The sequence below is a fragment of the Wolffia australiana genome, chromosome 9 (genome assembly GCF_029677425.1).
Source record: "Wolffia australiana isolate 7733 chromosome 9, ASM2967742v1".
Classification (NCBI taxonomy): domain Eukaryota; kingdom Viridiplantae; phylum Streptophyta; class Magnoliopsida; order Alismatales; family Araceae; genus Wolffia; species Wolffia australiana.
Window position 1 is genome coordinate 17,964,487 of NC_135843.1, and position 12,453 is coordinate 17,976,939.

General features: G+C 41.1%; 1 protein-coding gene across 4 annotated transcripts in view; it reads left to right on the forward strand.

Moving 5' to 3' along the window:
* Positions 1-9,583, forward strand: part of LOC144707564 (zinc ion binding protein) — a 32,306-nt gene extending 22,723 nt beyond the window's left edge. For 2 of the 4 annotated variants that reach the window (XM_078580742.1, XM_078580744.1), the window contains exons 19-25: positions 3,717-3,905; positions 4,127-4,354; positions 4,850-5,005; positions 5,141-5,302; positions 7,038-7,154; positions 7,999-8,187; positions 9,344-9,583. In XM_078580742.1, coding sequence (XP_078436868.1) covers positions 3,717-3,905; positions 4,127-4,354; positions 4,850-5,005; positions 5,141-5,302; positions 7,038-7,154; positions 7,999-8,175 — 1,029 coding nt within the window. In that variant the 3' untranslated portion in view covers positions 8,176-8,187; positions 9,344-9,583. Of the gene's footprint in view, positions 1-3,716; positions 3,906-4,126; positions 4,355-4,849; positions 5,006-5,140; positions 5,303-7,037; positions 7,155-7,998; positions 8,188-9,225; positions 9,294-9,343 lie in introns of those variants that run through there. The other 2 variants (XR_013582487.1, XM_078580743.1) reach the window with 2 other exon arrangements.
* Positions 9,584-12,453: the final 2,870 nt, after the last annotated feature.

The following is a 12,453-nucleotide window of genomic DNA, read 5'->3' on the forward strand; positions in this document are numbered from 1 at the left end:
CGAACCCAACAAAGGCTGATTTGGCACGTTTAATGTGTAGTCCCGAACAGTCTGCGAAAAGGTCAAGTAGGATGGATACGTTTTTGGCCTCCTCCTCAGCACCCTCCATGAAAAAGGTGGTATCGTCCGCATATTGTAGAAGAGGAATACCTGCCGGGAAACTTGGTGTCCGAAAACCATTTAGCAGACCATTGGAGCAAGCCTCCATTGTGTTTATGGAAAGGGCATCCACGGCCAAGACAAAAAGTAGCGGGGCTAGAGGGCATCCTTGTCTAACCCCTCGTTGCGGTTAAATCCAACCTCCGGGGCGTCCATTCACCAGCACCGCGAAAGAGTGGGATGTAATACATCTTTTCATCCACCCTACCCATTCGGCTGGAAAACCACGACGCCTTAGAGAGGCCCATAAGAATTCCCAGTCACGGCAGTCGTATGCCTTTGCAAAATCCTCTTTCCACATGAACCCTCTAACTTTCAATCTTTTCCATGCGGTCAAGATTTCTGATGCAACGACTGCGCCATCAATCAGTTGTCTCCCAGGAATAAAGGCAGATTGAAAAGGACCTACCAGGTCGCCAATCACTTCCCTGAGCCGATTGGCCAAGACCTTGGCTATGATAAGATATATGGAATTGGATAGCACTATAGGTCGAAAATCTCCCACTCTAGTAGCTCCTTGACATTTTGGGAGGAGAACCAAATAAGCACGGTTGATTTTTTCCAACAATTCTTCCACCGTAGCCATTACCTCTGCCTTGATTGTCTCCCAAAAGACATTATTAAAGAAGACTGGGAGGCCATCAGGCCGCGGAGCTCCTTCCCCATTTAGTCCCTTGATTGCGGTTAGGACTTCTGTTTCTGAGAAAGGATGCACCAGGTCTCTCTGTTGTGTCGCATTTAGTCTAGTTGTTCCTCTTCCACTCCACCTCCATTGGTGTCTAGGCCCTCGTCTTGAGAAGCTCCTAAAGTGATCTGTTAGTGCTCTGCCAACAGCTCGGGCACCGACGTACTCTTGGTTTCCTGCTTGCACCCTTAATATCTCATGTGGCTTTTTGAGCCATGTTGTTGATCATATGTTCTTTAATCATGAGGAGACGCTCTTGTGTTATCTTATGTGGCTTACTCAGCAGGAGACACCATTCATTCTTATGTCATTTATCTTATCCAATGCTCATGTGGCATTTTGAGTCATGTTGAACTGATCTTTCCAACAGTCTCTAGCAAATATTGTGGTAAGCGTCACACCTTTGGTGGTGCATGATCAAGAAAGAGAGGCTCACGATTGTCATTGTCTCCTCCTTAAAAGATCATTGACATGACATTCTGTTACGCCCCTCATGTACTCAAAAGAACCTTGCTGAACTTGTAACAATGTCTTGACGTTGCAACACGAGGGAGAGTGAAGAGAGAGAGAGAGAGGGAGAGAGAGAGAGAGAGAGAGAGAGAGAGAGAGAGAGAGAGAGAGAGAGAGAGAGAGAGAGAGAGAGAGAGAGAGAGAGAGAGGTTGGATTGACCACCAAGTTCAGGTGGACTTCCCTCTTTTCATTCAAAAAGAGAGAGAGAGATAGGTAGAGAAGGGAAGTAGAGAGGAGAGGAGGAAGGTTCGGCGGCCTGGACGACGCCGTTGAGTAGGCGGGATGGACAACACCTGAGCTTGGGGTGCTCCGAGCTCTGTCACAGGTCTGGATGTCTGCGAAGGTAATCAGTTAGGAGAGGAAGGGATTATGATAGGATCCTTGAGAGGATCCTAAACCTATCTAGGGGCACTTTCATCATTTAGCCCTTAGGGGGTATTTTAGTCATTTCATGTTATGTATTTCCCTTTAAATAGGGATTCCCTCCCTTTAGGAGGGCAACGAAGAAGAAAGAACCAGTTCCTTGTCTCCCCTCTCCTCCCCTACCTCCCTCTCTGGGTTTTCTCATCCTCTCCTCGTCCTCTACCCTCATCCCGGTACGAACCTAGATCAAGGTTCCTATCAGATTAATACAAGAAGTGTCCAAGCACTTTCTAGGTCAAAAGTCAGCTTCTCTATTCTGATAGCCGGCTTAAGTAAGCCAGGCTATTGGGCCTTCGTCTTGGGCTGGGGGCATTGCGCATAGATGCGATGATGGATCGCATCACATTCCTGAAAGACAACTCAAGAACAAGTAACCAGTTGTGAAAGAACAGGAAACTGAATCAGGATCTCATTCCTCTTAAAATTTAACTGATGGACTGGTGGGACCATCCTTTTAGTTAAACCAAGCACATGTGCTTTGCCTGTGACTTATTCTCTGTTACATTTAACTCAACTGCAAAATCAAACGAACTGCTTCAGCGGAGGATTGAACAATTATGGACGGATATTATTCAAACTGTACTAGTTTGTAAGTGAATCCATGAACAAGAATGAGACCAAAGGTAGAGAACAGGAAATAGAGTTTGAAGGATGGGGTACAAACACCAGGAGGAGTTGGCATACTCTTCCCCTTCTGGTTTCTGCACTCTCCCCCTTCCCAGCCTTGAGCCTCTTGTGGTTTGCGAGGTCCAGTAACAACTCCTTGAAAATGATTTGATGATCTGGCGCTTATGGGTCCCCCTTTATTTAAATAAAGCATGCACACATGCTATCTTCTCAGCATGTGCTTCAAACTGATGGGCTCTTTCTTTCATGCTTCTTCGTTATTCTCTTTTTAGGGCTTGATCTATTTTTGTGTTTTCTCATCTCTCTTTTCCCTTCGGTTTTTCCATTGGCGTCTCTCTCCTCTAAGGCGACTGGGCTCCTGTTGCCCTATCTTCATCTCTGTTCTTCCTCTACTCGTGCTTTGACATGGTTCCTCACACTAAGCACCTAAATTGAATGTGAAGCTGCGGCCGTCGTACCTATGGAGGAACTGCAGAATATGTTGTGGGTCTACTCTCTGCACTGTATTTTCCATGTCTTCCATGTTGTCCCCATCCTTGGACCTCTTAGGTGTCCACTGTAATTAGTTTACCTTTCTATCAATGTGCAGAAGTTGGGATACTCCCGTTATGGACTAAAAGTCTGTAATAGATTTCCAGTAGGTCTCCATGGAAAATGATAGTTGAAGGACATAGAGATAGAGAGAAAGATGGACAAAACCAAATGACTGAAGGCCTATAACACTGCATGTTTCCCCTTGGGAAGAATCTCTCAGTCGATATGATACCCAACTTATTAACTGTTCTCCTGAGGAGAGGGCTACAATGTATTTAAAAGGACCTACAGTATGCGAATATTCCAGAAGTACCCCTGATAGTGGTTGGGGGTCCTAACAAAGTCACTTACGGCTACTTTGCAAAAGTATGCTGGGAAACCTGACTGCTTGAAGTCAAGATAAATCTTTTGGTGTTATGGAGGTTTTATTTTCTCCTGAAGCAGAAAATAAACTGAGCATTCTAGGCGCCTCTTAACAGAAGAAGAGACAGCAGAGACAACAGGCCCATGATGATGGGAAATGGCGTTTGCTGAAATTTCAAGGTCAGACAGCCAAAGTAGGGAGAATCTGCATTTCTCTGATCTTCAGGTTCCTAAACAGAATTTAAAGTAATTTGGATAGTTCTCTTTCTAAAATTGGATTTGCAATAAAATGTTTATTTTGTTTTAACCTGCCAAGATTGAAAGGCAATTCCACATGCCAGTAATTTTTTACTACCTTGAAGTCTCCGCTGTTCAAATCTGTTGATTTATTGGGTTGTGACCTATTATAACCAGGAGGATGACAGTGCGCTTATTCGCTTTCTCCAACACAAGTTCGGCAAAGGACGATACAATGACAATGGATATTTTTATGATCCTAAATATGCATTAAGACTTTGTCTCAAAGAAAAAAGAATGCGTGCATGTGTCCATATCTACAGTATGTTGTCAATGCATGAAGAAGCTGTAGCTCTTGCCTTACAGGTAACGGTCATTAAACTCACTTCATGTTGGAAAGAAAGATTTAAACATCTTAATCATCATCATTTTTGTTCTAAAAATAGTATTTTGATTTATGAAAAAGGCTTAAATTTTGTCTAAAAAAAAGACTTAAAATTTGTATTTGGATAGTCAGAGTTTATTTTCCTTAATCGATGTTCCCTGTAAATAAAAATGGTTTCTCAGGTTTTTGTTTATTGTGCCAGGTTGATCCAGAGCTTGCCATGGCTGAAGCAGACAAAGTTGAAGATGATGAAGATCTGAAGAAGAAGCTCTGGCTGATGGTGGCAAGGCACGTTGTCAAACAGGAGAAGGGAGTGAAGAGAGAGAACATTCGGAGGGCAATAGCGTTTCTTAAGGAGACTGACGGTCTCCTTAAGATAGAGGATATTCTCCCATTCTTTCCCGATTTTGCCCTTATTGATGATTTTAAGGTAAAATTTTAAATGATTTCTTTTTGTTTAGAAATTAAAGAAGATCACTAAAAATTGGTGACCCTCTTATTTAAATCATTTCTTAAGAATGTTTTCCCATCCTTTGCCGATTTTAAGTTTCTGGAGAAGGTCTTAATTCAAGGTATAATGGGCGTATCTTGAATTAGAATGACAACTCCTGAATGGGGAGGACTTCAAAGTTACAGCTTTAGTACTTTCCCGTCGAGTTCCATTTGGAGTTGAAGGAGATTCTTGAGTTGAAACACAATCTAAGGTTTTTTAGAAACTTTTTAATGGTTTTTTCCCTTTATTTTAAGAGTCCTCTAATGGACAGAGTCTCCTTAATACAGTAAGTTGTCTTTCTTTCCCCTCTCTCTCTTGCCTTTTATTTATTGCCTCTCATAGTTTCCCAATAACTACCTTTAAATTTAATTTTTTAGTATCTTTTCTACCATGTCAATATATTCTCTATTAAATTCAAAAATTTCCGTGCAGGAAGCCATTTGTTCATCTTTGGAAGATTACAACAAGCAGATTGAGCGGCTGAAAGAAGAGATGAATGATGCCACCTCTGGGGCAGAAAACATTAGAAATGACATCAATGCCCTTGTTCAGAGATATGCAGTCATAGACAGAGATGAAGAATGTGGCGTAAGTATTTTTTTGTAACATTTTATCACTTTAATTGAGATTCGTTTATTTCTCTCTACAAATTCTTTCATGATGCAATCTTTCTTGCAACATTAGTCTAACTCATTTCTGATTCTGTATGTTACAAATGAGTAGAGTTGTCGGCGCAAAATTTTGGGGGCTGGTGGAGTCCCGAGGATGGCTGCTGGCTATTTTTCAACGAGTGCTATGGCACCTTTCTATATATTTCCTTGTGGGCACGCCTTCCACGTTGAGTGTTTAATTGCTCACATCACTCAGCGTACCACCACAGTGCAAGTATGATGATATCCTAATTTTATCTCTTAGTTGGCTGCAGTATTCAATCATTGACGTGGTGATATTTATTTTTTTCTTAAATCATTTTTGGTAATGTTGCAGTGTAATTGCTTGGTCTTATTTTTCTTCATCTTATTATGCAAATGTTTTTTTTTTAATATTAGTCATAAATTTCTTTTTCCACTATTTTCATCTTTCTCATGAATAATGGTTGCACTTTCACCCTTTTTATTCTGTGGATGATCATCTGAAGACTTTGTTTCACATCATCTGAAGACTTTTGATTCGAGGATTCAGTTTTTATTTATTTCCTGTTTCCTTGTTTATGGTCGCATTTTATATTATCCTTTTAATTTTCTTTCTTGATTGTTCTGTTATCATACGATACTCTCATCTAAAGATATCTCCATTCCATAGATTTCTCTGTTATTGGTCGAACGTGTTATGAACCACATTCCACTGCAATTGGGAGTTCTTTATCCTTGGATTTTGGTCGTCTCTATGAGGGAAAGGTTTTTTAGGAAAGAGAGAGAAAATAGATGATCGATTAAGATTAGGGTAGAGAGAAAGAGCAGTGCAGTGGCAACCGGTGCTTGTTGTTGATTCAAAATCCTCGCCGTCTGCAGCCTGTGTGGTGGGAATGATTTTGAATCATCATCATGCTGGCTGCAGGCGAATGATTTGTGTCAACTTAGTCATTGTCTGTCGCCATCTGAGCGAGGTTAAGAGGGACAGTGACAAGAGGCGATGACAAGCTGATGCTATCATCTTAATCATTATCCTACCTGCCGATTAGAAACTATGATGATGATGATAATGATGATGATTTTTTGATTTTTTCCTTGTCATCCTGGAGAGAATGAATGATGGAGATGATTTTGACTTGTAATCGTCCTCTTGTCATCATCTTCATCAGTAATAGCCAACACTAGCGACAGGTAAAAGTCACAGATCAACGCATGTGTCTCCTATGGAAAATCTTTTACCCCGAGTTGGGCCTTCTTGCAACTAAAATGACATCATCATGAATGACCATAAATGTAAGAGAGAGAGATTGATGAGAGAAATTAAAAATAGATTGGTTGATAGAGAGAGACTCTTATGATCCCAACGTAGATCTAACAAAATCAAGAAATGGGACGAGAGAGAAAGAAGAATGGGGGAGATTCAAGAGGTAAGAGCGAAGGAGAGAGAGCGATAGGTGAACAAACCCTCTAGACCTTCCAAATAGGGAGTTCTTGCCCTCTAGACAGCCTGATACAGCTACTTGTACCAAGAAACCACAAAATGATCATTCATCAAAAGGTGTCTCAAATGACCTCACATGGGTGTATTTATAACCCTTAGTTTTCATGAATGAGTTAGTTTCTCATCTAAGACCCAGTTGTTGACTGAGCCTTGTTGACCAGCTCTTCTGTGATGGGTCCTTACCAGGCGTCTAACAGAGACAAACACATAACAATGAAGAAGAAACAGTAGTCTCTCGATTCTTCTTTGTTGAATCGCCTGATTGTCTATAATTTCTTGTCTGCTCTCCTTATGTTAAACGACCAAAATGTCCGAAGGGGGCTGAAATAACAGAAACACCCTAACGATGGTAGAAATCTTCTCACAATATTTTAGCACTATTTAAAATGGGTGAATTTGTTTTATTTTTTGGATTTAGTAAGTGGCATTTTATTATTGATGTTTTAATTATCCATTTGCTTTGTTTTCATCAATCTTTTGGTAACAGGCCGAGTTGATCCTAGACCTGCAGAAGCAGCTCAGTCTTGTCAGTAGAGGCTCAACGACCCAGTCAAATGGGTCTTCCGAGGATCGACCCATCGCATCAGTTACACCTATCGACAAGGTTATCTGATGATTTCTGATTTTCTTTTATTGGGTGATCCAGATTATATGTTGGAAAATCATTGCCTTTTATGTTCGTCTTATTTTTTAATACTTTTTGTCATACTGTGGAAAACCAATGTATATAGCATCAACGGCGTATGTTCATCTTTGCAAAATTTATGCATATCAGTAACTTGCTCCGACAAGGTCATCCAATAACTTCTTATTGTTTTTCTTGGATCATCAGTTAGCACTGTGAAAAATTACTGCCATTTATATTCATCTTAGTTTAGAAAGCCAAAGAATATGTGCATCAATGTTTATGATCATCTTAGTCCACCAATTATGTCATCCGATTTTCCTTGGAAATATTTTTCCTGATTATGCAATTCGAGTTTGGTAAATTAATATCAATCCAAGAGTTGATCAAGAATTATGATTGATATCTGTCCACAATACTGCGAAATCTTGCAATATCAATCGATTAAAATGTTGGTAGCCTCTCAGACCACAATTCGGAAAGAAGAAATGTAGATGGATAGAAAGAACAACTATAAGAATGAAGATAGAATTTGTTGAGGACTCCTCGAGTGCTCCACTCGGGTTGGCAGCCCTCTGCCTGCTTTGGAAACAGAATTCTTGAAAAAAAGCATGTTCTCTCTTATTTCCCGCTTCTCTTTATTTTAACTCAAACCCGCACATGTTTAGTCAACGGGGGGTCTTCTCACACGTGCCTCCTTTTCCTCCTCTGGGACTTCTTGGAGAAGAATCGTTGTGTGTCATAAATTAATGACATGTATGCTAGTTTTATTGTAGAAGAGTAAATTAACAATTTTTATTTTTGAAATTTGGGTCTGCTGCAGTTAAGGTCCCAGTTGGATGATGCGATAGCAAGCGAGTGCCCATTCTGCGGAGATCTGATGATCAGGGAGATATCTCTACCGTTTATCTCACCGGAAGAATCAGAGTATGCTGCTTCATGGGATATCCTCCCACAACTGGCAGCGCCCCAAAGAACGCGCCCTTCTATCATCCTATGATCATCTTACTTGGTACATCTCTCTCTCTCTCTCTGTTCATTTCTTCCTGACTCAAAGCCAATCTCTCTTTCTCTCTTTCACTTTCATGGTCATCCTATGATCATTCTTAATTGGTCTATCTCTCTCTATTCATTTCTTCTTAACTCAGAGCTAATCTCTAACTCTCTCTCTCACTCTCTCGTTCACTTTCATGATCACCCTATGATTATCTTAATTAGTATCTCTCTCTATTCAACTCTTCTTATCTCAGAGCCACTCTCTCTCTACTCATCTCTTCTTAACTCAGAGCCACTCACTCTCTTTCTCTATTCATCTCTTCTTAACTCAGAACCTCTCTCTCTCTATTTATCTCTTCTTAACACAGCCTCTCTCTCTCTCTCTTACTCTCTCTTTCTCATTCTCTTTCATGGTCATCCTATGATCATCTGAATTGGTCTCTCTTTCTCTATCAATCTCTCTCATCAATATCTCATAACTCAGAGCTACTGTCTCTCTCTCACTCGCTTTCTCATTCTCTTTCATGGTCATCCTATGATCATCTGAATTGATCTCTCTTTCTCTATCAATCTCTCTCATCAATATCTCATAACTCAGAGCTACTATCTCTCTCTCACTCCCGTTCTCGTTCTCTTTCATGTTCATCCTATGATCATCTAAATTGGTCTCTCTTTCTCTATCTATCTCTCCCATCAATATCTCATAACTCAGAGCTACTATCTCTCTCTAACTCACGTTCTCATTCTCTTTCATGATCATCCTATGATCATCTAAATGGGTCTCTCTTTCTCTATCTATATCTCTCATCAATATCTCATAACTCAGAGCTACTATCTCTCTCTCACTCGCGTTCTCATTCTCTTTCATGATCACACTATGCTCATCTAAATTGGTCTCTCTTTCTCTATCTATCTCTCTCATCAATATCTCATAACTCAGAGCTTCTATCTCTCTCTCACTCGCGTTCTCATTCTTTTTCATGATCATCCTATGATCATCTGAATTGATCTCTCTTTCTCTATCAAACTCTCTCTCTCTTTCATACACATTCAGGGTCGTCATCTAAGATCATGGCATTTCAGTCACTGGATATTTCTGAGTTAGTGTTCTATTTCTCTCTCAATCTATCATTCTCTCTTTTCTCTCTCATCAATTTCTCACTATCAAGCAGATCTCTCTTGCGTGCTTCTGGGGGCATCATCTATGGCAACGACATTTCTGTCTCAGGTTCTTTGTGAGATTGTCACTATATTTTTCTCTCTCAGGCTATCCATCTCTCTTTTTGTTTCTCTCTCATCAATTTCTCGTTAACCAGCTGATGTCTCTCTCTTGCTTCCAGAATCATCTTTGATGCTGGCACTATGCTGTCATGATCTTCTTGAGTTTGTGCATCTCTCTCTCTGTCTCTGTATATCTATATCCATTTTGCATTTTTTTCACTTAATCACACCCGTATCATGTTTATTATCTATGATAGACATAGGTACTTTCTAAGAAAGGTGTAGGGAGGTGGGCATACCGTCCATCAACCTGAGAGAGAGATGGACAGATAGAGAGAGATATAGATAGACATAGAGACACTCAGGCATGGTTTACATAGCTATCAAGCTGAAAGAGAGGGATGCATGGAGAGAGATATGAACATAAAAATAGATATAGAGAGATGGGCCTCGAAAGATGGGTATGGGCATAGAAACTTTGAAAGAGAGATAGAGAGATGTGCCAAAAGAGTAGGATGCACATACAAAGAGATTGAAGAGATTGGGCCTTTAGAAAGAGGGAAAGGTATGGGTGTAGAACCTGAGAATGTGATGATGAGAATGGCCAAAAGAAAGAGGTATATATATATAGAGAGAGATATAGAGTTGGACCAAGAGAGAGATACACATTGGGAGAGAGATAGAGAGATGGGCCAAGGTAGAGAGATAGATAGAGAGAGAGAGGGGGGGGGGAGATAGAGCTACGCACATAAAAACTGATGAAGATATACAGAGAGATGGGCAAAGAGAATGGTATAAGCTTATTTTAGAAATACATGGAGATGTACTAAGTAGGTAGTCGGAGCAATGGCCATGGTAGGCCTGACATTGATGAATAGGACTTAACATAACAGTAGATTAGTAATAAATAAACATTAGTAGTAGTCATGTGGACCATATACCTTGATGTCCCACAAACTTTCAATTTCTTCCATGCATCATAGTTCAAATAAACCACTTCAAATAATTCACTTTGATTTGTGCGGGCCATCTCCCACATTATTGCATCCTGAGTTCTCATCTTATGTAGTTTATTTTGTGCCGGCCATCTCCATTGCTGGTGTTTATCCTCTTAAAATAAAAAAATAATATTTTGCCCACGTTTCTTGAGTTTCAAATACGAGTAGAAAAGTAATTTTCTACAAAGATAAAGAGTTTTCAGGCTGATTAGCATGTGGAGTACCAATCATGTCAGTCATTATTTAAAACTCAGGGAATTACTCAAGGTGTATTTCCCTCCATAACAAAAGGGAACAACATTTGTTATTAATATAATATCAACGCATGTCCGTATTATATTAACAAAAAAGTTTTCTTTCACAATATAATATCAGCAAAATCCCTAAAAAAATATATTTTTAAATCGAAACATCATTCTAAAAATATATTTAATCATTTTAGGCCTGATAACATGCATATATGATCAATTTATTTTGAATCAACATGTAAAAAAATGTGATATCACCCAGTTGTGTTGTATCCTTTGTGACAAGGGGGAGTCAAAGTTTAGAGAAGGCCTATGGGGTTTATTGGGAAGCAAAGTAAGACAAAAATACTTAGGTATTTTTTAACAAGGAAAGGGATCAATACCCCCATGGGAGTGAAGGATCAGTTCTAGGTCATTGACTTAGAATAGCAAGATTGATGATTTTGATGAGTCTTAAAAGTTGGACATCATTTCCTAATTAAAAGAAAATGGTCAAACACTGGTAAATGAATAATGACCAAGTTCAATTATGGATATCCCACTATTGGAAATCATTTAGAGATGAGAGGAATCATTTAGGAGTTGAGTCAATATAGTCAATGAAATCTTTCCAATGCCAAACTTAAAAGTCAAGAGCCTAATTAAGTTTAAATTCACAGAAAACAGGGCCACTTAGCGTACTTTAAATGATGGTACTTTCATCCAGAGAATGTGAGAGAGGGTCTTATAGCTTATTAGGCTTATAAGCCTTAGGGGCTCATTTCTTCTCTCTTTCTTTTCCCTGAAACAGTCATCTGTGAGTTTTTTTTAACAGTTCACTTAGTCTCATTTGTCTAGTCCAAAATATTTTGGTTGTTCTCTCTCCTGAGATGTGCATTGAAATGTTTCTTCAAGATAGATACATAAAAATATCATGAAGCATGTCATCAAATATAAATTTTAACTAAATTGTATGGTTTTAAAGCATGAGTATAGATAGATGTATGGGTTGATGTTAGGCCCCTAACTAGGTGGCATTTCCTGCTCCGGGGCCTGTGTGATTATTGGGAGGGCATGTTCGCATAGGACTCATGATCTGTAACGATTAAGTTCTAATTAGTGCTACGACACACTAAGGGTGATGACACCCAACCTGATCTTTCAGGCCATCGCCCCAAGTAGTGGTGATACGCTTCAGATGGTGTGCATGCCTGTCCACGCTTAGGCGGGACGAATCAGGCAAGGTCCGCCCGTGCTGGGCGCGTGGGCTGACAGGAGCGCACGCGCCATGGCGCCAAGCGCCATACGCGCGCACCAAGCGTGTGCGTGGGAAGTGCAGGCGAGGCAGCGTGCCGCAGATGCAGCGCGCAGAGCTGTGCGGGAAGCCACATAGCAGCCGCGAGGGCAGCGCACGCATTGCATGTGCGGGGCGCGGGGCGGGAGACATCCCGCTAGGAGACTAAGGCTATTGGTGCACAGTGAGCGTCAAGACACCTTGGGGGCGCGTGACGTCCCCGCGGGTAGCGCTGGGCGCGTGGCGCCCAGCTTGGGGAGCCGGGCACGGCGGCGTTTGAGCAGACCGAGCGAAAGGTCAGCGTGGGTGTTGTGGCGTGTGTGATCGCCTAGAGGACGGGGTAGCGTGTGTGATCGCCAGTCCTACGGGCGCGGGGCACCCGGCCTGGGGTTACGCGTGTAGCGGCGGTGCCGGCGGGCGTGCGCACGGGGCTGCAGGCCTCAAGGTGCGATGGCGCACCTACCAAGGCGCGAGGCGCCTCATCTCGTTACTTCGGTATCAACCCTGGTCTTCCCCCATGTAATGTGCCCATGACTACGATG